This window comes from Arachis ipaensis, chromosome B9 (assembly GCF_059453495.1).
Source record: "Arachis ipaensis isolate K30076 ecotype BB chromosome B9, ASM5945349v1, whole genome shotgun sequence".
Lineage (NCBI taxonomy): Eukaryota > Viridiplantae > Streptophyta > Magnoliopsida > Fabales > Fabaceae > Arachis > Arachis ipaensis.
Genome location: NC_142444.1, coordinates 22911197 through 22938201, shown reverse-complemented (window position 1 = coordinate 22938201; position 27005 = coordinate 22911197). Strand labels below are relative to the sequence as shown.

The following is a 27005-nucleotide window of genomic DNA, read 5'->3' as shown; positions in this document are numbered from 1 at the left end:
AAGTTTCACTAGCATTTCAAAGTATACGTTAGAATATGAGAGATTCCAAATAAATACAACGAAAAAGAGATTGAGTTTATTGAAATGATTTTCCAAGATATAAAGATATTATTCTCATAATTAAACATATATTTTGCATGTTTACTGTTAATTTTTTTTATAGAGATGTGATCCAAAAATCTATAAAAATACATTACTTATGTTCAAAATTATTTGCTATGATAAAATAGGGTGGTAAAATCTATTGCATTATTCTTAAGGGGCTAGTGAAGAAATGGAGTAGTGTTATTCTGGAGTTTCAGATGTATATAATGTCTGATTTTATTGTGTTTGATAACAAGAATAAAGAGAAGAATGATGTAGGTAGAATGGTGTGAGAATCGAACACTGCAAATCAGCCTGCACGGTCACCTAAGCGAGGTAAATTAACAACTACTATAAACAAATTAAATTTAATAGTTTGAAAAATATCTTATGTGTGGGAAGGTAGCAACTGGCTAAATAGAATATCTTAATAAGGAATGTTCATGGGTCGGGTTTGAATAAACCCAGACTCGGCCATAAAAGGCCACCGGATACATTTTGACATGACCCTAAAGTGACTTGAAATAAACCAAATCGGTCTGATGTAAAATTAGTATATACACATTTGTAAATTTTATATATTAAAATGATAACATTTTACTTTTAAAATTAAATTTAACAAATGTTATATCATATTTATATCAAAATAAATGATTTTAAAACCAAAATAATAAAGTATAATATAAAAAATATTAATTAAAGTATAAAAGTGTAATATGTTATTACTAATTTTACTCTAAAATATATATTTTTATTGTAAAAAAAAAACTTTAGACCGGCTCAGTGAACCAAAGTATAATTCGAACCTGACCCGAAAATAACACCGGGTCTTGAACACCTCTAATCTTAACAATTTAATTAGTATTTTGTTTGGTATTATTTAGAGAAAGGAAGTTCTTATGTATTAAAGAACAAACGTGATAATGAACAAAGCATGAGGAAGTTGCAGAACCCATTTGATGAATTGGGTGAAAAAAGAAGCAGAGAAAAATTGGAGATTAACTCATCAATGAAATAAAGGTGAATCACTAAAGGAAAAGTATGAGGAGACAATGTATGTTTTATACAATGTGTACAATGGGGGTTAATTTGAAATTAAAACTAAATTATAGGCAACTAATTAATTTTGAATAGTTTTCAATTTGAAATTTAAATCAAATACTAGGATTACCGTCAGTTTTGGAAATAAATAAACTACCTCCCTCTCTCAATACGGTTTGTCAGTGTTCTATGCCTTTCTCATCGAGTCTCGCCGGTATACTAACGTCACGGTCACTAGCCGCCATCGGAAGTCGCGCCGACACTGTTCCGACTGGCGCCGTTGCCGCACAGGCCACCGCCAAGGGGGGACGTGCATATTGTGTGGGTCGAACTAACAGCACCGCAGCAGCCTGGATGTCCAGCGCCTCTGTCGCAGCCGGTGTGTGCCTTTTTCCCGATGTCGATGTCACAAGATAAAGGGGTCTCTAGTGTGTGTTGTCTTTCACGTTCATCACTCTGCGGAAGTTCTTTAATGGAGTGCAATTTGGTTGTACCGCTGTGTCGTGTTCCATCTTCCGGCGGTAATGAGAATTCATCACGTACACATGAAAACATAGCGAACCATGTCGTCGTCGAGGTTGAGCAATCTAATAAGGTGAGCAACGTACGTTGAATGCAGTGATAATGAATGGTTAGTTTCATGTGATTTAGATGTTCATACTCAATGCAAGTGGCGTGTTTATTTTTATGTTTTGAAGCTTACCCAAATGCATTATAAACATTCATGATTCAACCAAATTTGTGAGGGTTTTATATTCATGGTATGCTTTTATGAATAAGGAATTTGCATGTGTTAATCAAGCATCGCATATTAGTGTGACGCTGGATGAAAATAGGTCTGTTTTGGACTATCTTTTATTGGTATATGAATTTATATGACTTAATATAAATTGCATGTATAAACATGAGATTGTTGAATATGAAAAACAGCGAATAGAATTATTATCATTAAGATTTTATTTGATAATGAAAATTAAATATGCAATAGTTATCAACTAATGGGCGACTTAATATGATTCCTGCATGTTCAGTTTAGAATATACATATGATCATACATGATAAACACTAAATGAATTTAAAAAATAACTCTAGTAACCATTGGCTCTGAAAGGTCTGGACTATGTGCATGTATAGTAACATTGTGAAAGAAAACAGATAGTAGTTACAGTAATGATATAAGAGGTAAAGTGAAATAATTAAGGTTTAATTATTCTGCAGGTCCCTATAGTTTCACCGAATTTTTAATTAGGTCCCTATACTTTTTTTTCTTTTTAATTGGGTCCTTATACGTTAATTTTTTTTTCAATTAAGTCTCTACCGTGAGTATAACATTTAAAATAACAGAATATTCTTGACTAAAAACGAATATTCTTATCATTTAGTTGGAGTAACTAGCTGAACAAACATGTATTTTTTCAAAATACCCAAAGCACCCCTTTTATTTTTATCCCAAAGAAGAAGAGAGATGTCACCGGCGATTGAGAAGAAGACTTTGCCGGTGAAAGAGACAGAGATGGCGGCAGAGTCTCAGATCACTGGTGAGGAGTAAGGAGGAGCTCGTCGGTGATGGTGACAGTGACGACCCAGAGGATGACAGTGAGAAGAAACAAGAGGTGACGAAGAAGAAGGCATATTTTCTGCTCTGTTTCTGGCGAACAGCATAGATGAAGAACAAGAAATCAGAGACAACGCCGGCTGTGCATGCAAGCTTCTGGTCACAGAGTAAATTTTATTTTGTTCTTTTTTTTTTAAAATTCAGTAACTTCTTTTATTTATTATTTAATTTTTTTTCAGAAAGAGAAAGAGATGACGGTGATGGTGGTTGAAGCGGCTAAGAAGAAGAAGAATGGCAGCAGTGAGTGGTGTTAAGAGCATGAAGTCAGAGGAGCGGCGCAGAGAAATGAGAGAAGGGCTGTGGTGCTAATGCATGCAGAAAAAGCGTTCGGTAAAGAGAGATCGGAGCAGAAAGACAGACGACACCGCTGATGGAGGTTCTGTCTCAGTGAAGAAAAAGGTTTTTTTTTTGTCAACACATTTTTTTTTATCAAGAATTGATTTATTTACTACAAAAAAACTGTTCTAATTTTTTTTTTCAAATCTGCTTCTATTTTTTTATGAAGGTTGAGGATCTGTTGGTGTTTGAGTGATGGTTGATGGCTGTTAGGTATAAGGTAGTGGTGAACAATTTCAAGTATTTTGTTTCTGGATTAGTGATAGTCAGATATCAATTGGTGTATGATGTATATGGTTGTGTTTGGTTGAAGTTGTGGATTTCAAATTGGGTGCGTGGATTTGAAACTTTTTATGGTTTGGGTGGTTTTGCTGTTTGATTGGTTTTGGTTTGCGTAGGGACTGTGAACGATGCCGATGATGATGCAAATTTTTTTTTTACAACAAGAAAACAAACCAGTGAAAGAATTTTTGTTGTACAAATTAAACACTAAATATATCTAAGTACAAAACTGAAACAAAAAAATTCAAATTAATAGTTAATTGAGTTTTTTATCGAAAGAGGTTCATTGACTTTGAGCCATAAGTTTGTGGAAGATGAAAACTGGAAATGAAAAACGGGGAAGAAGAGAAACCTCAGAACATGAAGTGTTTATAGGTAGAAGACAGGGGTAGTTAAGTCATTTCACAATTTACTAACGTTTTTTGTGACGTTAAACGTTAACAGAGACTTAATTGAAAAAAAAATTAACGTATAGGGACCCAATTGAAAAAAAAGTATAGGGACCTAATTGAAAATTCGGTGAAACTATAGGGACCTGCAGAGTAATTAAACCAATAATTAATTCAATCACGATCATTGTTATTTTCATGCATTTCTTTCTAAGCTAAAATGGGTAGAATGATTGAATTCATTTCTTTTTTTGTCGCATTGTTTGTGCTTGTTAGTGAGGTTTCAAGTACATGATATATACTAAGGAGTTATCTATTTTTTTTTTTGGAATTGGTGCATTTTTTTTAATTGTAGGCCAGGCAACTGTCGGATGTTACTGAGGTTAGAAGTGAAGAGGCAGATTTTGGTTACGAGGTTTGGACTATAGTTTAATGTTGTGTAATCATGATCTGCATGTTTGATTTGAGCACTAATGGCATTGCTTTTTTTTCTTCAACTGATACGTAGTTACCGGATCATGGTTGCCTTCGGGAAGATGAAATAGCAAGGGTTGGGAATTGGGATGCGGTTTGCGCAGTTGCACCTGGGTCATGAATTTTATGTTACCTACACAAAGAAAGTCGATTTTGCAACTAAAATTTTGGTTTCATGATTCATTTTTGTTGTGGCAAGGGAATTTGTAGTGATTATACTATTATTGATACGCACAAATTGTGGATGTTCGTTTCTATATATTAATGGTGCTCACCGTTACTGTATACATGGATGGTTGGTTTTTGGGCTTCACCTCGTGTTCACTTTAGCATGTATTCAAAACGAATCATGGGGTCTGGGCTCAAAGTCCACAACCAAGGTTTCAACACTTCACAAAGTCTACTCATTCCACTTTTAAATAGGACAAAGAATTCACCAAATCAAGACATAATAACCGGATGTTCATTTCAACATCTATCCGAATGGTTAATTTATTAGACAAAATGGATGCACATTCTGATTATATGATCCCACTTATTGATTATACGATTACCTCTACACACAAATGTTGGATGTTCATCTTTACATATAACTGGATGTTCATAATCAACGTACACATGGTCAAATTTAGCTTGGGGAATCACACCGTGTTCACTATAGCATTTGTTCAGAACGCTTCATGAAATCTAGGCTTAAGGTCAAATTTAAAGAACTGAATGCTTAACAAATTTAAGTCATTCCACTTTGGAAAACTAAACATAAATCCTAGAATAAAAACATAATTAGGCGGATGTTTGTTTTACTAAGAATCTGGATGGTTACTTTCGCAGAGAAAAAGGATGTTCACTTTCACTATAGCATCTGTTCAGAACGCTTCATGAAATCTTGGCTCAAGGTCAAATTTCAAGAACTCAATGCTTAACAAATTCAAGTCCTTCCGCTTTGGAAAACTAAAGATAAATCCCTGAATAAAGACTTAATTAGGCGGATGTTCATTTTAGTAAGAATCTGGATGGTTACTTTTGCAAAGAAAATGGATGTTCAATTTCATTCATTTGTTAGTATGTCATGCTTGAGTGAATGAAGACCAACACATTCACAAAAATTTGAAAAAGTAAAACAGGGTCCATAGTTACGTCCTCCAAATTTCACATAAATAAATTTCCAAGATTATAACCAGTGTATAAGCAAAACAAGCACATCAAAAGTTACACTCTAGGATGAGTATGCTAATTTTTCCTGCCCTTGACCTTTTCCATAGGTGGTAATCCTTTAGCCCGTCGGGTCAAAGTCCTCGTGCTAGGTGCTGTGAATGGTGATTTCACTTCCTTTCACTTGTATCGTGGTTGATTGCGGCGTACGGGGGCAGCTTTGTCCTCCAATAATGTGATCACCTGATCTACCAATGCATTATGTGGCCCACACACAATGTCTAACATCAACTCCGACCTGCTTTCTCTAAGCATATCCTGGATAAAGATTTGCATAACGAGTTAGATGAAATAATTGTGACATTGTTTAACATTCTAAATTAGTCAAGGTATAAACTTAGAACTATGGCGAAGTCACCTCGTTCCACGCATCAAACTTACACCCATCAGTCTAATTTTCCATGAACTTAATGACGAATATGCCACAATCATAGCTACATACAACAAAAAATATTGATTCAAGCAAGTTGGCATGAGTGTCACAAAAAGTAACCCACGAGTAAAATAGAAAGTCGTGCAGTTAAAGGGAGGAGCACAGCCATAAAAAAAGATCTTCACAGAGCACTCCTACATGCTAACAAAAGGTAGTCATATACAACATCGAACAATTATAACAAAAAAAAAAATAGTCCACCAGTCATGCTTGCGGTGAAACAATGAATAGATTAGCATCCCAATTAAAGCCTCATAAAATAGAAAGGCTGCATTTAGCATGAATTTAAGTTGACTCACAGACAGACTTATACAATAATAAGCACAACAATCAGCAAGCCTTATTAATTACAAACAACTCAACAACATGGTTTCCCCAAAACGCAATGTATCCAGCACGAAATAACCATCCCATTAGATATTAAATTAATCATCGATTTAAGTTAAATTCTGGACTAGACATCTAAGACTAGAACCCGCTTTGAGCATCATATAATCCTTTACCAACATAAAAAAGGGATCCCATCAATAATCAACAGCAGCAATGTTATAATGAATTATGATCAAGGGATAAAAGAAAACTTGGTTATAGTTATTTGATTAATGCAACGCGTGGTGCGATTTCATGAGGCAGGAAAGATAAATTAGTAAAGCAAACAAAAGCTCGTCCATGGAAACCAACCATCCGATACCCTGCTAAAGTAACCATCTAATACATAATGTCAAACAAAGGCAATCAACTTGTTTACGTCACATTGCATGCAGAGGTTCACATTACGAGAGAAAAAATTATGCTTTTTAAACCTGATTACCAAACTTTTGCGACTCTTACCACACTAGCCTTAAATCAATTGCAACCATGTAAACCAACATATTATTCTACATGTGCAAACTTACTGAAACTGCAATTGCTGAGTTCTTTGCCATGTACATTGAATCAACCCAGCAAAATAAACTGAATAAAAGGACTTACATGCTACGGTTAGTTGCCTACCAAGAAAAAAAAAACAACAGGGGAGCGCGTCCAAAAGAAAAATAAATTAGTAAAGAAAACGAAAGCTTGCCCATGGGCATTGTTCATACCACGGGTCGAGCTATGCGACCCGAGCTGACTTCAGACAGGAACGTCTGACCTCTTAAGGTTTGGGACGACCACCGACCTCTCCCATAAAGAGCTTGGCCAAATCACTATAAAGAACCAAGTAGGCCCAAACAAAGGAACGCAGCCCATTCTAAAGGCGGCAAAGCCTAGAAAGATAAAGGCGATTCCCCTAAAAAGATAAGATAAGATAACTAACTTATCTTATCTCTACACCATTATAAACAGGGACGGATTTACTCAGCACTCAGTGGGGGCAACTGCCCCCAGTGAATTTGGAAAAATTAATTAATAGTTCTTAGTGAATTGTCTAATTTGCCCCCACCATTAAATTTATTTTGACCCCACTGCCCACCCTCCTAATCCCTAATCAGCTAACCCTTCTCCTTCCCTTTTTCAATTTTGTTCTTCTGCTCCAGCCTCCAACCTCCGCTTGACCGCTTCCAGACTCCAGCCCTCAGTTACTGTCGTGTCGTCTACCGCCACTCGCCCACTCTGTTAAGTCTTTCTCCCGCGTCGGCTCCGTCGGTTTCTCGTTACATCGCAGCGTGCCCGCGTCTGGTTCTGGCGCTGCGTTCCTTCAGCGTCTGGTGTATGGTGAGGTCTTCTTCTTCTTCTTCTTCTTCCTCGGTCTTCACAGCTGCAAGCCTTAAATCCTCGTCTGGTTCTGTCTTCCCGTTCCTTCGGCGTGTAGATCTGGTTCTGACTTCAGCAGTTCAGGGTGTGCGGGGTGTCGCTGGTTCTGCCGCTGGGTGCCGCTGTGCCGCTGGTTCTGTCGCTGGTTCTGTCACTGGGTGCCAGGGTCCTGGGTGCCGCTGGTTCTGCCGTTGGGTACCCTGCTTCATTCAGTTTTTATTCTCATTTGCTGCATTGTTATTAAGTTGATATAGTTCATTAATTTGATATAGTTCATTAATTCATTCAATTTGATATAGTTGATTAATTTGTTTTGATGTGATTGAATTTATTCTGATGTAAATCATGTAATTGTGTTTTGATAGACTGATAGAGTTCTAATATAATTGTTGGTTATTTTGTTAATTAACAATTGTGTTCTGATGGAATTTTAATGGAGTTATGATGTAATTGTGTTCTGATGGAAGAATTGTTCTGATGTAATTGTGTTATGATGTAATTGGCTTGACATTTTCCTATAGTAGAAGAATTATTTCGAAAATAAAGAAACACAGATCTAGGGACCTATGATATGAATAAGAATGAGATGGGAATCAGGGGATTATGATATAAATGTTAGAAGGGATAATGATTTAGAAGCTTACAGTACATAGCTTTCAGTTTCTATAGCAAGCACCTTAAAGTACTTTCTGATCATTCATTCCTAGCTTCCAAAGCATGAACTCTATACATCAAAGCTCTGCCATCTACAATTGGCTACTGCCTACTGGCAAAGAAACCAGAATTTGTACTTTCAAATCTCTATTAGGATAATTAATGCAAATTATGGACTTGCGTTTTAATTTCCTTTAACTTGTGTTATATGTAATATCCCATTTGAATATCTTTCTTCATTGTACTTTTGTGGTATTCAATTATGATGAATTGATGATGTATTTATAATATGCTGAGGAAAAGGGCTAGCTTCAAATGTTTCTAATAAATTAAAGCTATATAGTCTTATATTCTTATTTTAATGTATCTTTTATATGAATATATTATCTTTTATATGAATAAATTAAGCAATTCATCATGTAAGAATATATTATCAGTATAAACTCTCAATATATTTATAATTTTATACTGAACTTCTCAATTTGTATAGAATTGTGAATTAATTTAGGTTTATAATTTTATTCTATTAGTAATGGAGAAATATTTCAAAAGAACTTCATCATTGGAGATTGGATCCCAAAACAATTCATCGACTTCTTCTAACAAGAGGAGATTTTTAGAATTCGAAGTAGAGAGTCTCATAGCAGATCCAGGAAAACGACCAAAGATTTCAAGTTATCATCCGAATGACAGAGACAAAGTTAGATGTGCATATTTGCAAAAAGGTCCTTGTCAACCAAGGAATCATGATTTTCCGCAAACTACTTGTGGTTCTTCTTTTCGAAGATTTAATCCTAATTGGTTTGATGATTATGGCAATTGGTTAGAGTATAGTATATCAAAAGATGCTGTTTTTTGTCTTTGTTGTTATCTTATGAAACCTGAGACTGAAGGTGGCGATGCTTTTGTAACCAATGGCTTTTCAAATTGGAAAACAAGGGAGAGATTACAAACTCATGTTGGGATTCATGATAGTGCTCATAATCAAGCTTGGAGAAAATGTGAAGCACTTATGAAACCAAAACAACACATTAGTGCTGCTATTGAAAAACAATCTGAGCAAGCTAAAAAGAATTATCAAATTCATTTGACAGCCACAATTGATTGTATTAGATTTCTTTTGCGACAAGGATTGGCTTTTCGTGGTAATGATGAGATAGATGATTCTGTTAATCAAGGAAATTTTTTGGAACTTCTAAACTTTCTTGCGTAACATAATGAAGAGATTGGTCGTGCTTTCAAAAATGCTCGTGGGAATCTTAAACTAAGAGCTCCCTCAATTCAAAAAGATATTGTAAGAGCTGCTGCAAGTGAAACGACAAAAGTTATTGTTAATGATCTTGGGGATGAATTGTTTGCTGTTTTGGTTGATGAAGCCCGTGACATTTCTATTAAGGAGCAAATGTGAGTTTGTTTAAGGTATGTGAATAAAGAAGGGCAAGTTAGGGAGCATTTTCTTGGTCTTGTTCATGTTTCTAATACTAATGCTTTATCTCTAAAATTAGCATTGGAGTCATTATTAGAAACATATAATTTAAGTTTATCAAGAGTACGTGGCCAAGGATATGATGGTGCAAGTAATATGCAAGGAGAATTTAATGGTTTAAAAACTTTGATATTGAAAGAAAATTCTTATGCTTTCTATGTACATTGCTTTGCTCACCAACTTCAGTTAGCTCTTGTAACGGTTGCAAAAAAACAAGTTGAAATTGCTTTGCTTTTCAATTTGTTAACCAATTTGTGCAATGTTGTTGGAGCTTCATGTAAACAAAGAGATATGCTTCGTGATAGTCAGATGACTAAGACAATTGAAGCATTACAAAGTGGAAAAATTGCTAGTGGACGTGGTTTGAATCAAGAAATAGCTTTGAAAAGAGCTGGAGATACTAGATGGGGTTCACACTATGGAACTATACTTAGATTAATTTCTTTATTTCCTTCCGTGGTCAATGTTCTTGAATATGTTGAGGAAGATGGAAATAATTCAGAACAAAGAGCTGAAGCATGTCATTTATTGAATGTCATTCAATCCTTTGAATTCATTTTCAACTTGCACTTGATAAAAAATATCTTGGAAGTTACTAATGAATTATCTCAAGCGTTACAAAGGAATGATCAAGACATTGTAAATGCTATGGCATTGGTTAAAGTGTCTAAGCAACGGTTGCAAACTATAAGAGATGATGGTTGGTCTCTTTTAGTTGACGAAGTCTCATTGTTTTGTGAAAAAATATAATATTACTGTTCCAAAAATGGATGATATATTTGTGTCACAAGGAAGATCAAGACGCAAAGCTCAAAAGATCTCAAATTTGCATCATTTTCAAGTTGAGATATTCTATCAAGTAGTTGATAGACAACTTCAAGAACTCAACAATCGTTTTACAGAGGTGAATACTGAATTACTTCTTTGTATAGCTTGTCTGAATCCAAGACACTCATTTCTTGCGTTTGATAAGGAGAAGTTAATCCAGTTAGCTCAATTCTATCCATTAGAATTTTCTTCTACTCAACTTTTGGCACTTGATAGTCAACTTGAGAACTTCATACTAGATGTGCATTCTGATGATCAATTCTCAAACTTAAATGGGATTGGTGCTCTTTCTCAGAAATTGGTTGAGACTCGAAAAAATATTGTTTATCCATTAGTGTTTCTTCTTTTGAAGTTAGCTTTAGTTTTGCTTGTAGCAACTGCATCAGTTGAAAGAACCTTTTCTGCTATGAACATCATAAAGAGTCGGCTTCGCAACCGTATGGGAGATGAATTTTTAAATGATTGTTTAGTGACATACATAGAAAGAGAGGCATTTGATTGTATTGACAATGAAAAGATTATTCAATCTTTTCAAAATATGAAACCCAGAAGAATGGAATTTTAAATTATTTATTATTTAAATTATTATTTTATTATTTTAATTTGTTAGTTAAATAATTTGAGGAATAATTATATTTTATAATACTATAGTATAATTATATAAATTATTATTATACTATATATATTTTGCCCCCACGGATAAAATTTTCTGGATCCGTCACTGATTATAAATACACTGGAGCACCTAGGTATAACTCATACTCTGATTCTACAAAAAATCATGCCTAAAGCACGTGCTAACTTAAGCATCGGAGTCTCTTGCAGGTACTACCACCCTCCGGTGACAGAGGATCAGCAACATCTCCAACCCCTTCAGAGGGGTAGGGATAAGATGCTGTGGCAATTTGTAGGGTTGTTGGATATCCAGATCTCTTAACTTTTTCATGCAATCTTAAATGGCCTGAGCTTGAGGATTTTCTAAAGAATAGGGATCTAAATTCGAAGACCATCCTGATATGGTTTGTAGAGCCTTTAAGGTCAAACTGGATTGTCTTATCCAAGACATCAGAAAGAACAATATATTCGGAAGGGTTGTTGTAAGTAAAACTATCTGTAATCTAAATTATCTTTTCAAGTTGCCTCAAAGATTTTAGTCTTTTATTTCTCATGGTACAATGTGAAGTGGTTTTTAATTGTAATTATTTTTGGCCAAGTTAATCACTCACTTAGAAATATTACATAAGAATTATACTGTGTACAATTAATTTATTATTGTATTCGATGTTATTATGTTAACTAAGACCATTTAGTCTTTCCAGTTATTTATACCATCAAATTTTAGAAGCACATGCTACCACATGCACACATCTGGCTGTTTTTACACCGAAATGACAAGTATCCAACTACAGATGATATTGATCGGATCATAAGTGCTAAAATACTAGATAAAGAGATAGATCCGATATATTACAAAGCTGTAGAAAAAAACATGATGCACGGTCCATGTGGGAGCATTAAAAAAGACCCACCGTGCATGGAGAATGGGAAGTGCATAACAAAGTTAGCAAATTAGGGGTTGAACTTAACAACCGTTATATTGTCCCACACAATAAGAAGCTTCTCTTGAGATATGATGCACACATCAACGTTGAATGGTGCAACCAATCAAGATCAATCAAGTACTTATTCATGCATGTTAACAAAAAAATGACCATGTAACTGCTTCGTTCTACAACAATGCCACTGCCGATGCAAAGAATGATGAATGTGAAGTAGTTAGAATGTACTACAACTATAGGTATATATCTCCATGCGAAGTAGCATGGAGAATATTTGGATATGGAATCCACTTTAGAGACCTTTTTCTGTGGTACGTTTATGATTCTACTTGCCAGCCAAGTGTTTTCCAAGATCATGAAAACCTAGAAGACATTGCTAAGAAGACTTCTATGAAGGAATCTATGTTTCAGGCAAACAAGAAGTATAGTGATACTCAGAGTTTAACATATGCGAAATTTCCATCCAAGTTCGTGTGGAAGTCACAATCAAGGAAATGGTTCCCATGCAAGTCTCATTCAGTTTTTGGACAAATTTGTTTTTTGTTCCGCCAGGATCAGGAGAAATATACTATCTTCGATTCCTTCAAAATTTTGTTAGAGGCCCAGATAGTTATAAGGATATTAGAACTATTGATGGTGTTCTATATCCTACATTCAAAGATGCATTTATGCACAAAGTATCCTAGATGATGACAAGGAATGCATCGATGCTATTGAGGAAGCAAGCAACTAAGGGTCGAGTCAATATCTCAGAAAATTGTTTGCAACACTTTTGTTTTCAAACGCTATAACTAGACCGGAATATATATGAGAAAGAATTTGGAAATTACTATCGGATGACATTCTATATAGGCATAGGAGGTTACCTGGCAACTAAGGTAATTAACTATTCCTGCAAACTTTATCAGTTTTCTATTTTTTTCTCTTTGTATATTATCAGATAAATATTTTGTTTTGGTATAATGGTTGTAATAGTAGTTTTCACAACTAATGAAATTAGTAATTAACAGTATCTTAAAGATTAGTATCATGAGTCAATCTAGGCGAGGATCTGAACTTGCAATGGTTAAGGTTAGGTTCAAATATAAGTTTTATTATTTATTGAATACTTTTGTAGATAACCATAATTGCACTAGAATGCTAAGGAAGTGACATTACAACCCATTAACAGGTTGTGAATTACAATTAGGTAATTTATAGAATAATTCAAAATAGATAATGTGATATTACAAATAAATTTGGGGTTTTATTGTTACCTTTGTTGGTGCGACTACACAATCAATAATAGACATCATTCTCGATCCCTATCCTTAATTGCATCACTTTAATCATGAAATTGCACTGTGTCAATTGTAGCGATAAGATATAATGTATAAGAGCAGATTTAAAACAATATCATCTATTGAAAACAAATTATTGGTACATGAGACACTGAATAGAGACATTCACATGTTGTTTAAATGGTATTTAATTAGCATGGACTAAACCAATTTCCATTATTATGTAACCAAGTTTACAATCACTATATAGTTTCAAACAAGCATATTTATTATTTTTTCTTGGTGAATATTTGCTAAGTGACTTAAATGACATGAAAAAATTTATATCACATACATCTATATATACCAGTGGTCAATAAAGAATAATAATGCATGATGTATTGTTGCGAATATAGAATTTAGGTTTTATACTATAATATAATAGTACGAATATAATTAGCTTCAAAATTTGATTTGATTCGTAACTAATACATATATTCAAAGCAGATCCACATATATGTATTAGACTAATATAAAAGGTATATTGTTCAGTTTCAAGTCTAACTTTGTTTGAATATTTATATCTCATATTTTAAACCCACTTGAGACCAATTAGAATTTATATGGCAACATAATTATACTGATCTTTATATTCTATATAGCTCTATATGTAATAAGGAATTTCTAGTCTTATCGATTGGTTTTCATATGTATTATTTATCAACGTTTATAAATTGAATATTAATTATGACTACTAATGTTTATATCTGGTAGTAATCGAATTTTATGTTAATACCTTAGATTTGCAGATGATAGAGGAAGAAATAAGGGACTTGACTCTTATTGAAATTCAGAACATACTAAAGGGATACAATAAGATCCTAAGACACATCCCTTCCATGCTATTTCCTAACATGGATATGTGCTATCAGCAACAGATGTCAACTGGTGTCAACAGGTTGATTTGTGATGAGCTTCGTTAGGATAGACAACAACTGGTAGTGGAACATAAATATTTATTACAGAAGCTAACAAATGAGCAAAAGAGAGTCTATGAAAAAAGATTAGCATCTATCAACAGCGTTGATAGTGGTGTATTTTTTCTATATGGATATGGTGGTATAAGCAATCAATTCTGCTAGGTAACCAAGAGGGATCCAGCCAACTCCTGCCAACCCTTATTGGACTGGACCCCAAGGCCCATCAAATAAAAAAAAAACACCCCAATTACCACAGTTTACCTTGATTCAGATTTACGCCGTGCATCTCCATTCCCCCCTCGTCGCTGAACCTCCTTGCCACGGAGACGCGTTGTTAACCTCTTTCCCATGCCGTTTTTGTCTCCTTGAAGAACGCTGCCAACGCCGCCTCTGCTCAAGTCCGCACGTCACACCACCACCACCGTCAGACGCATGTAGTCCGCCCCTACCCTCACGACCCGGCGACGCTTTTCCCCATCTTCTGTCGCGAGCGGCTGCTCCTCTTCCACTCCATTGTTCTCCAACAAGTTAGAAAATGCTTTGGTTCTATTTAATAGATGATTCTCTGAACTGTCCTAGGGTTCATAAACTAGGATTAGTGGTTCAATTGAAGTGTTCTTTAATTTTTGCTGAATAACTAGATGTTCTTATTTTTAATTAAGTTTACATGTTTGACTTGCTGATTTGAAGAAATTTTTTAGCTTTCCCATTCAAAAAGTGGATTTCATTTATTTTTTATATTGTTTGTTCCCTGAATTGGTAGAATCATCATGCACGCGCAGCGTCGACTTCTTGTTTTGTAAAGGTGACTTGGGATTTTGATGCAACATTTAGATTAAATTTAGTTTAACTTTGGTTTAATTTAAGTTTGGAGTTAAATATGGTGGAAGAGACCATTTATTTTCAGCATCTTTGGTATTTTCGTGTCAAGTACACAAATGTCAGCTTAAACATGTATAGGATGGTTTTTAAATTTATTACGAATAGTTGTAATTTAGTTTACTCTAATGGTACATAGTTAACTGGGTTGTATGTTGTATATTATGGTTTGAAATTTAACTACGCAATCAAAATTGATTCAGTTGTTCAAAATCACCACCAGGTAACACCAGGTAACGCTGCTTGTGTCTGGTTGCTGGATCTTTTCCCCTTTTGTTTAAACTGCTTATTAGAGAGAAACAATATAATACTTTTAATTTGGTGATTTTCCAGACGAATGTTTCTTCGTTAAACATGTGATTGTAGCTCTTTGGATGAATTTTTCTTTGTATTGTAAATGGGTGCTTTTAAATTTAGGATTGCGGATGTTCCTTTATGATCGATGAATGTTTTGTTGCTCTTTAGATGAATGTTCCTTCTTTAAATGTGTTTCAATATGTTGTTAGCTTCTTTAGTAGTTTGATTTTCATGATTAGAAATATACATTCAATATGCTGATGCTAGCTTCTTTAATAGTATAGTGCATTCATTATGCTATTAGTAACCCTTAACTTGTTGCAAGTTGTGGACAATACTACAAACTTACACTGGTATAAATTACAGGAGGAGGCGACATTAAGTTAAATTTATAGCTTACATATTCTGTCATTAGGATTTATTTCTACTTTGGTGTTTTTGCTACTTTATTTATTTATTTAGTTTTTTTATTCAAATCAATATGACTTTGTTTGTTACATGTTTCACCATCACCATTCAGATACAAATTGTATGTTAATATGAAGACAATCTCATCATGGATACAAGATGAAATATCATGTATTATAATGTATGAAATGTTACGTGTTTTGTTTAAGGAAAGCTTCTACCATGACTATAATTGAAATCCTCATTTTCTTTAAAATCCTATATTAGCGGGTTGTTAGCTGAATTATTTGTTCTGAATTTGTTCTGTATAGTTTTAGATGTTCTTTTTGTATGTACTTGTGGATGTTCTTTATAGCTAGAATTTTCTATTTTGAAGGGAGCAATTGATGTTGAAGAAAGCAACAATGCACAAGATATTTTGATTGTTCAATCTTCTATTGCAAGCTGCGGAATAAATGAATCACAACAACTTAGTGGATTCATGTCTTTGCTAAATTCTTTTGAAAATTTTTAGTTTAATGTAATTAAGATGTATACATGTTATTTTTTTTCATATAACACTTTCAAAGTATAAAACATGTTATTCTAATGTATACATGGGATGCCATTACTGATTGAGATACTTTTGATATATTTTCTGATTTTTTTTGTGTTGCAGCTGTAGATGTCTACTTCTTTAAGAATTGCATGACCTTTTTTTTTATAAATCCTACTTGGCATGTTTCTTCATTTAAATACCTGATTAATTTTGCCAAGATCTAAGTGGATGTTACTTTTGTTAAGTATCAAGATGTTTCTTTATCATACTAAATGGGTGTTACTTTATATATTTTTCGAGTTTCCTTATGTTGTAGTTGTGGATGTCTCTACTTCTTTAAGAATTGCATGGCCTTTTTTTATATAAATCCTACTCGGTATGTTTCTTCGTGTAAGTACGTGATTATTTTTGGCAAGATTTAAATGGATGTTACTTCTAATCTTCGATTAAGCACCAGGATATTTTTTATTCATACTAAATAAATGTTACTTTATATGTTTTCTGTTGTTATTGTTTTCTTTTTTTTTCTTCGTTAAATTTTGTTAAACAAGCATTTTTGAGAGCCATAATCTTATAATAAGACAGTAAATTTGAATCTTAATAATAGTTTAAGCTGTGATACTTGTATTCAATATCAATTGAATCATCTCTGCAGTAAAGAATAAATCCAAGTAACATATTAAAGCAACAAAGACCCATTGAACATAAAAGTGAAGGCCAAATCATGTGTTTCATGCCTTACATATTAACATATCAAAGAATAAAATTGTATTTAGCTGGTCGAATGCTAACATATCAAAATATGCGAAAGGACTTAAAAGATCATCTGCTATAACACAAAAGGAACATTCAAAAATTTTAGAAACCACGTTCATGCCTTACATATTAACATATCAAAGAATAAAATTGTATTTAGCTGGTGGAATGCTAACACATTAAAATATGCAAAAGGACCTAAAAGATCATCTGCTATAACACAAAAGGAATATCCAAAAATTTTAGGAACCACGTTCACATCGGCGACGATCATGCTCGCTAAATAGATGTTACTTTATATATTTTTCAAGTTTCCTTATGTGACAGTTGTGGATGTCTCTACTTTTTTAAGAATTGCATGGCTTTTTTTTTTTTTATAGAAATCCTACTTGACATATTTCTTTGTGTAGGTACCTGATTATTTTTTGCAAGATCTAAGTGGATGTTACTTCTATTAAGCATAAGGATGTTTCTTATTCTTATTAAATGGATGTTACTTTATATATTTTTCGTTGTTGTTCTTTTTCTTTTCTTTTTTTTTTTGCTTCTTTAAATTTTGTTAAACAAGCATTCTCAAGAGCCATAACCTTATAATAAGACGGTGAATTTGAATCTTAATAATAGCTTAAGCTATGAAACTTGTATTCAATTTAATCATCTCTGTAGTAAAGAATAAATACAAGTAATATAATAAAGCAACAAAGACCCCTTGAACATACAAGTGAAGGCCAAATCATGTGTTTCAGGCCTTGCATATTAACATAATCCAAAGAATAATATTGTATTTAGCTAGTGGAATTGGGATAGTGCTACAAACACATCAAAATATGCAAAAAGACTGAAAAAATCATCTGCTATAACACAAAAGGAACATCCGAAAATTATAGAAACCACGTTCACATCGACATTGCTTTAATCAAGCTTTTGCTGGTTTTCGAGTATGGAGGTGTGACGTAGATGGTGCCTAACTTAATTTACAAGGATTTACAGGCTTTATGAAGGCTTATACTTTCCTTATTCTTAGCTACAAGTTTCTTCACAAATTTGGCATTATGCTCTGAGTGGCACCTTTCCTTCTCTTGGTTGTTCTGTTGTATATTTTATCCTCAGCATCTGGAGGCTAAGCAGCTTATACACTTTTTGCTTCAGCTACACAGTAAAAGCAATGAATCTTAGTAGTTAATTTAGTTCTAATTTCTATTCACGAAGATCTACACTTATAATCGGGTTTCCTTTTTCAATTAAAAAACAAAAACAAAAAACATCAGGTGTTTATCATACCTAAATTGTGTAACTTTGAAGCAATTCCCAAAAATTTATAAGAAATTTGCATCTTTTGCTGTCAAGAAAAAAAAAAGAAAAGAAAAAAGTCCAGCAGAACAATCCCCAATAATACTTGCCATTAGCCCCTTCAGAAGCAAACAGTAAATTCATTAATGAACAACATTTCTTACCCAAAAATAGTTCTAGGCAAGCACATAATTTCTAAGGGGATTCTATTACTTTTGCAGTCTTGTTCATGCTTCTCCAACATCATAACACAAGTATGAAAATTGCAAAGCAAGCTATTTTTGTGCTATCTCCAATGGTATACAAAATGTATATAGATCAACCAAAATATAAAAAGTACATGTCCTAGTAGCAATCATCAATAATCATCTCAGCATATCTAATTCACTAGTGTCAGCTGCACCTAATAAAGTTCAGGCACTCCTAATGATGAAGTCTGATAAATAGGACCTTTTAATATATGGCAAGGGGACAAATAGAATGATTTTTCCTTTAATAGCAGCTGAAATAGAATATAAAATATTCAAATGCTTGGTCTCAAATTGATAATTAGTTTGACTGTAATTAACCAAGTTGCCTACTTATTATAACACATGCAAAAGGCACTATAGACATACCTCAGAGGAACCAAGAGCAATACTAATCAAGACCAACCGTTTATTTTGTAGGGCCAAATCGATAATTAATGAGAAGGTGGAAACGAGAGAGAGGGAGCTGCCGTGGTCCTGCGGAGGGGGAAACAGCGCATGCAAAGCACGCGTTGCGGCGACGGAAATTGGTTGCGGAGGGAACCAGCGCTGCGCAGAGGATCATTGGAGTGGAGGCCGCGATGGGCGTAGACGCGGACTTGGTCTTGGGGATGCGAGCCGCGAGGATGTAACAGGGGAGTAGCGTGGGTGCAACGGGAGAGCGGCGATGTGCGCGGCGCACTGCGGAGACAGCCATCAAGGAAAGGAATCACGATGGGGAGGGAATTGATACTGGTATCAGTACATATTCCTAGGTTTTTAAATAGCATTAGATGTTTTGGTGTTCCCAACCAAGAATTAACATTGAAAGTATGGACCCCTATAATGTTATTAAAGAATATAGACCACTCAATTGGATTATGCATTGGCATACGATTGGTAGTTACTAAACTGGGAAAACACATCATTGAAGCAAGAAACTTTTTAGGGAAAACACATCATACCCTGAATGATACTCACTCCATCTGATCATAGAATATTATTCAAATTTCAATACAGACAAATTTCAATAATGATATCCTATGCAATGTCAATCAATACAAGTCAAAGTCAATCATTATCAAAAGTACGGTTGATACTAAAAAAATATGCATTTACACATGGCCAACTCTACGTTGCATTTTCAAGGGTCACTCATAAAGAGATTTAAAGATTCTAATTTGTCATGATGACCATGAAAAGAAGAAAACTGACAATGTGGTATACAAGGAGGTATTCAAGAACTTAAATTAGACCTGTTTCACATAGCACACAGAGGTAAAACTAATCCAGTATAGTTGGATACTTACAACATTTGTATGTTTTAATGTACTTTTTAAGATTCGGTAGAAATACAAACAGTTAAAATTATTTTTTACTCTTTAAAAATCTATTAAGCAACAAATTAGTCTCTTCATGATAGATTTTATTAACATGCAACCTCATGAATAAAGTTTTTTCTAGAGAATTATTTTATTTATTAATGAAATTCTTTTAATTTTAAACATTATTTATTATCTCAAGGGAAAAATGTTAGAAAGTTGAATAATTTTACATTTTATATTTCAACAATGTAAAATGTTTGTAATCAGTGAGATTTATTCTTACTAAACATAAAAAATGTGCAAAAATAATTTAAATTTGATTGGGTCAAGAGTTAATAAATAGTAATACATAATATCGGCAAGTGTTTAAGATTGTAAATTTTGAAGGATAACACTTATTAAGATGAATCAATTTTTTTTTTGTTGGCAGGTGTACAACTTCATTTTCAACTAGAGATTTAGGCCAAAACATCAAAGTACACCATCAATTATTAGAGTAGATAATTTTTAAGATGAGGACAATGTGTAATGTGATCGTCCTTATCTAATCATACAAATATATATGCCATAGGTAATTCACAATTTTTAGTTTTTTTTTATTTCTAATATGTGCCATTTAGATTATTTTGCTTATTTCATTAGCGGAGAATCTATGATAGGATAATTGTTTTCATATTATGCTAGACAGTGGAGAAAAGATATCATATACGAAAGGGGTACAATTTATTTTTTAAGCAAAACGTGCCAATGAAACTTATTCAGAAATTATATATGATCTCCTTGTATTGCTTGTAGAACAAAAAAAAAATCCATAGATTTAAAGGTCACAATTAACTTGTTGGTACATAAATTTCAATGCATCATTGTGTTTCGTAAAAACTCAGTTGAATGCATTTTTGTGTCTCAAAGTGAAGTTGCTAGCCAAAAGATACAAGGCGTCTTTGGTTTAATTAAGCAGATTTGGGTCACTTTTCTATATAAAAAATTTTTAACAATCACTACTTTTAGTGCCCATTAAGTGTTGTTTTTCTTATCCAACAAAGAGAGACTTATGTCTAACAGGGTCTTCTATTATTAACGCCTTTCTTTTTTTATACAGAAAAAACCAATGCAAAGTCCATGTAAAAACAAATTAGTAATCAAGAGTCAAACTACTTGAGAAATGGTTAACTACACTTAAATTATAAAATTAGAAGACAACAAAACTATGGAGATAACTACATACTACAGATTAGGGGTGATCAAAACCGAACCAGACCGAACAAAACCGATGAACCGAACCAAAAAAATCGAAAACCGAACAAACTGAAAACCGAAAAAACCGAAAAATTAAATATTTACTGTTTTTTCTTCGGTTCGGTTCGGTTTTCGGTTCTAACATATAAAACTTGAACCAAACCGAACCGAACCGCTACTTTAATTTAAAGCCAAAAATATCTTAAATAAAACCTAACCCAAATAACGCAATACCCTAACATTCTCACTTACACTCTCCTTCACTTCTGCGCCGCACAGCTCCTGGACTAGAGTCTCTCTGCACTCTCCTCCTCACATAGTCAATCGGCCTCTCAACCATTGCAGTCACAGCCCATCCATTTTCTTCCTTTCGCAGTTTGTACTCGCCCTTTCCCTCTCTCGCAGTCGCAGCCTCTCCCTTTCCTTCTCTCGCAGTCGAAGCCGCCGCCATTCATCGCATGTCGCCCGTCAGTCGCACTTGGTCGCCCGTCGCCCGTCGCCCGTCGCCCGTTCGTCGTTGAAGCCGTGTTGTCTGTCCAGTCTCTTCTTCTCTGTCATCCTCTGTAATGGAACCTAGGGCTCAGGTTTATTTTTTTGTTCTGATTCTATTTTTTGTTAAATCTGATTTAGTCTTCCTATTAATTCTAATTTGTATTAAACACTTGGTTGGCATGTTCTTGATTCTGTGGTTGAGCTGTTGATTCTGATTTTGTTTTTTAATTTTGAACTTTTGTTCTATTTTTATTTGGGGTAATTTTGATTTAGGGTTGATTCTGAACTTCTTGTTTATTTGATGATAATGCAGGAAAGAGGAAGGTGAAAGAGAAAGAATCTGTGGAATTGGTGCACCACATGAAAATTTTTAGAATTAGTTTGGTTGTAATTCTGATTGTCTCTTGCCTTTTTTTTTTTTTGCTTCTTGATTTACTGAGTCTGGTTAATTATCTAACTTGAATTTGTGGTTTGGTGTTCTAATTTATGTTCTTTTAATTTTATTGTTGTTCTAATTTTGACCTGTTTCTAATAATTTATTCAATTTTTCTTGGACATATATTATTATCTGGTTATGGTTCTCTTTGCTGAATTCAATCGTTAGAGATAATAATGATTGACCTGTAAAACATAATCAACATATAGTGAATTATGTTGCTGCAACATTCATATTTTTTTAGAAGACAGTTTTAAATCACCTGATTTATGTACAACGTACAGCATATAGTGAATTATGTTGATGGTTATGCACTTATGCCTGTGATTTTGGTAAATTGACCTGAAGCATTAGTTCAAATAATTCAGTTAATCATTCATTGTACTTTCTTTCCATTGTATTAATCTTGTGAAATGAAACTTGGGGTTATTTTTGAAGCAAAAATTTTCCAGGAAGTTCTGTGTAATTTGTAAATCTGTGAATTGTATAATTATGTTTTTATGATTCTGGTTTTAGCTATGTTTGTCTTTGTTTGTGTCTCTCTTGGATTGTGAATTTGTGATGCTGTGACATGCCTTGTTTTGTTTGGCTAATTTTTTTTACCTTTTAAATAGTATTAGCTTCCTGATTTGATTAGTTTTGTTTATTCTAGTTTAGTTTTATACGAGCTTGCTTGAATTTGATATTTTTTGTGTTGAGCACTTGAATCCTTTCTTGATTGAATGTGCTAACTAGATTTGAAGGTGCATTTGAAGGTGCACTTAGAAGTTCTTGTTGGATTTGTGAACATGAAAGGAGATATTATTGGTTTAAATTTAGTCTGTATTCTATTTCATCTGCATTATCACTGTTAAAAATAATTGTGTTGTTAACAAAGGTACCAATGTAAAGATAACATCTCCATCCGTTTTAATCACTGGTGCTATACTATTGTTATTATTATTTGCCTTTTGATTTCAGGTTGGTTTGCTTAAAGATGTTTGGCTGTTTTGCAGGCGAGAACACCAAAACATGATTGTCTTTTGCTGAAAAATTATTTTTATCTTTTATTGTATTGACTATTGAACTTTTAATGACTTTAATTGTCATATTATAATTTCTTTTGTCATTGAAATTCATTGTATTAAGACTTTTTTTGTTAGTTATTGTGTTGGATAATTACATGTTATGGCTTTGTGAAATAGTATGACATGGCTTTTTTGAATCAATTTTTTTGAATCAATTGAAAAAACCGAACAAACCGAACCAAACCAAACCGAATTTAATTGGTTTGGTTTGGTTCGGATGGTCTTGATTAAAAAACCGAACCAAACCGAACCGCAGTTTAATTAAACGATTGGATCGGATGACTTTTCTATAAAAAACCGAACCAAACCGCACCGCGAACACCCCTACTACAGATTCCTTTCGTTATGATTGTTTAGGGCCAATTTTAGTCTGCACACTAAACATAGATAATTTATCTATTTTTATATTTCAGTTCAATGTAAGCAAGACTTTTTCAACATAGAATTCGTTAAAAAGATAAACATACTATATAATAGTTCAAATAATGGAACAAGTAGGTACTCTAATAGATACTTTTAATCCTTGATGTTACTTACTTATATATAAACATATTTAATTTTTTTAAAAAATAGGAAAACAAAACAGAGTCATTTTCATGCATATATTAATCTTCATTAAATAGATTAGCATACATAGTTATTTTTTCCTGATATATTTTGTTAAACAGTAATAATTAATTAAGAAACCAAACCATAAAAGAAGTGTCATTATCATTCATTAGATGATTTATAATAAATATATTATCATAAAATATATTATATGACACTCATCAACTTTCAAGAGTGTAGAATTATCAAAATCCAGATCACATTTAAACACTAAATTGTAAGAACTAAAAGAGAAAGCAAAAAATTAAATCAATTATCTAATGAAAATTTATCAATCAGCAACAACTGTATATAGGTAGAAAAAGAAATTGTGATGATCATGTTCTTACACAAAGATGTTAGATTTGGAATCCACCACCATGGATATTGCTTAAATCCATTTTTTCAGCAATTGTTGTTATCTAATAGAATAGAAACACAAATGAAAATAAGATCTTCCTAAGAGAGCTCAATATTGATTATGATTAATAAATAAAATTTGAGATAAGTTTTTACATACTATCCTCTATAAGGAGCCCATCAAGTAGTGAAGAAGTTCTCGCCGTATATACAGATGACTATTCCATGAAAACATGATTCTATTAATAGTTGCCCATTGCAACCACTACCTCCCTATTATAAATTACAAAAGTTATTATTTCAACCTTTGAACAGAATCAAATTTAAAGGTGTATAGGTCTTCATCAAATTACCTTTTTCAATCATAAAAATATTCTTATGAAATCAACCATCCAAGGAATTATTAAACTCATGGTCATTAAAATATAATTAATTTTTTAAGAAAATTAACACACCAGACATATGTTTTACACCATTTCCACATATATATTAAAAGTTACTCAAAATATTATTAGTTTCAAATTCTAATTATTAAGATTGGTACCATAATTTAATATTAGTTTTAGTAAACATGGTTAACTGTGAAAGGTAAAATAGATTTCTTCAAAACCAACAGCACATCGTGCAACCAAACACTACTATGATAAATATGAATGATGATAAGTAAAATAATTCTTGATGCCTTTTTCCTAGCTCATTAATTTGCTTTGGTGTAAAAAATTAAGTCAATCTATGTTGTTTATGAAAATACTTATAAATTAAACTTATTTTAATAATTATTAGTTGAATAATTATTTGAATAAAGTATGTACTTGTTAATGTAGCACGTGTGAGGAGTATATGAAGTTAGTCCCACATCGAAGAAAATAACAAAGAGTGGGGAGTTTATAAAATGAGAGACCCATTAACTTGACATCTTAAGGTTTTGAGTTGGATGTGGTGTCTTCTCATCTTATATTCTCTCACTTGGTTCTTCTCTGAAGTCTTTTCGGTGGTCAAAAGCTCTCCATGGTAGCCCAACAAGTGGCATCAAAGCCGATGGTTAATTGGTCTGTGGTTGTTAAGGAGTATTAGTGATGATACGATGGCTTATACACACAATATTTTGTCCCTACATGTGATAGCATTCTGTTTTCTTTTAAGCGTGCTTTATACACACAATTTATGTGTTATCCCAAAAGCAGTAAAATGTACATGAAGAAAATCGTGTTTCAGACGCTCCACTATTCACTCTCATCAATATAATCTTGTAAAAATTCAGGTAGGTATGTATGTGCATATGCATGTGAATTCATTAAATTATGTAATGCTTAATTGTTGTTTTAGGTGTATTATGTATTATGAGAAAATTCGATATGGATGTCGTACACATAGTAGGGTTTAGAGAAAAGTTCTAAAAGAATATACCCCATATGACCATACTTGAAATACACGAATGGAGTGAGACAAGGATTGTGTTTTGGATGAATTCCTTGAGAGAATCATCATATATATATATATATATATATACACACACACATACACACACACATAGGTACAGAAATAAAATTCCTTAATACTAGGAGATACAACAGAATCAGATATCTAAAAACAGAAACTATATCAAAACAGAATAACTTATATAAAGCCTATATCTCTCAGAATAACTTATATACAGCCTATATCTCTAATCTGATATTCAACACTCCCCCTCAAGCTGGAGCATATAAATCATATGCACCAAGCTTGTTACATATGTATTGTATCCGAGGACCCAGGAGAGCTTTGGTGAAAATATCTGCAAGTTGATCGTTGGAGTTGACAAAGGCTGTTATTATTTCCCCACTTTGCAACTTCTCCCTTATGAAATGGCAATCAATCGCTATGTGCTTGGTCCGTTCATGAAACACAGGGTTGGAAGCAATATGTAAGGCAGCTTGATTATCGCACACCAGTTCCATCTTACTCGGCTCACAAAACTTAAGTTCCTTAACTAATTGCTTCAACCATATAAGTTCACATGTGGCAAGTGCCATAGCTCTATATTCAGCTTCCGCACTAGATCTTGCTACAACATTTTGCTTTTTACTCTTCCAAGATATCAAGTTTCCACCAATAAAAACACAATAACCAGATGTAGAACGTCTATCAGATGGAGATCCTGCCCAATCTGCATCAGTATACCCAACAATCTGGTTATGTCCTTTATCTTCATACAACAAACCTTTTCCTGGAGCACCTTTGATATATCTGAGGACTCTAACAGCTGCGTCCCAATGACTATCGCATGGGGAGTCAAGAAACTGACTTAGGATACTTGTGGCAAATGAAATATCTGGCCGAGTGACTATCAAATAATTCAATCGGCCAATTAATCTGCGATATCTACCAGGATCTGCAAGAGGTTCTCCTTGATCTGGACTAAGTTTTGTGGTGGGATCTATTGGTGTATCTACAGGTCTAGAATCCAACATTCCAGTTTCTTCAAGAATATCCAGAACATATTTTCTCTGTGAGATACAGATCCCAGCATTAGATTGTGCCACTTCAATTCCTAGGAAATATTTTAACTTCCCCATATCCTTAGTCTAAAAGTGATCAAACAAGTGCTGTTTTAACTGAGTGATTCCCTCATGATCATCTCCAGTAATGACAATATCATCCACATAAACAACCAGATATATGGAGGTCGTGGAGGAAGAATGACGGGAGAAAACTGAATGATCTGCTTCACTCTGAATCATGCCAAATTTAGAAATAA

General features: G+C 33.5%; 1 protein-coding gene, 1 long non-coding RNA gene and 1 pseudogene across 2 annotated transcripts; 2 read left to right on the top strand and 1 right to left on the bottom strand.

Annotated features, from left to right (window-relative positions):
• Positions 1 to 8786: 8786 nt before the first annotated feature.
• Positions 8787 to 19425, top strand: LOC107615217 (uncharacterized). Its single transcript, XM_088498827.1, has 7 exons — positions 8787 to 9288; positions 9805 to 10077; positions 10120 to 10260; positions 10333 to 10434; positions 10487 to 11068; positions 14188 to 14344; positions 19203 to 19425. Exons 1-7 carry the CDS (start codon positions 8787 to 8789, stop codon positions 19423 to 19425), a joined length of 1980 nt encoding a protein of 659 aa, XP_088354953.1.
• A 2129-nt stretch (positions 19426 to 21554) lies between these two features.
• On the top strand, positions 21555 to 23431 carry LOC110266545 (uncharacterized). The gene is made up of 2 exons (XR_002353951.2): positions 21555 to 21906; positions 22128 to 23431. It is a non-coding gene; the product is annotated as an uncharacterized LOC110266545 (long non-coding RNA).
• Positions 23432 to 25956: 2525 nt separating this feature from the next.
• Positions 25957 to 26733, bottom strand: LOC148544013 (secreted RxLR effector protein 161 pseudogene; annotated as a pseudogene).
• Between the last annotated feature and the right edge of the window lie 272 nt (positions 26734 to 27005).

Excerpts from the sequence above, each read along its gene's own strand:
- LOC107615217 (XM_088498827.1), top strand. The coding sequence starts at position 8,787 with ATGGAGAAATATTTCAAAAGAACTTCATCATTGGAGATTGGATCCCAA. Across the intron at positions 11,069-14,187 it reads AGAAAGAGAGGCATTTGATT|ATTTGCAGATGATAGAGGAA; the intron begins GTATTGACAATG and ends TTAATACCTTAG. Across the intron at positions 14,345-19,202 it reads ATGTCAACTGGTGTCAACAG|GGCCAAATCGATAATTAATG; the intron begins GTTGATTTGTGA and ends TTTATTTTGTAG.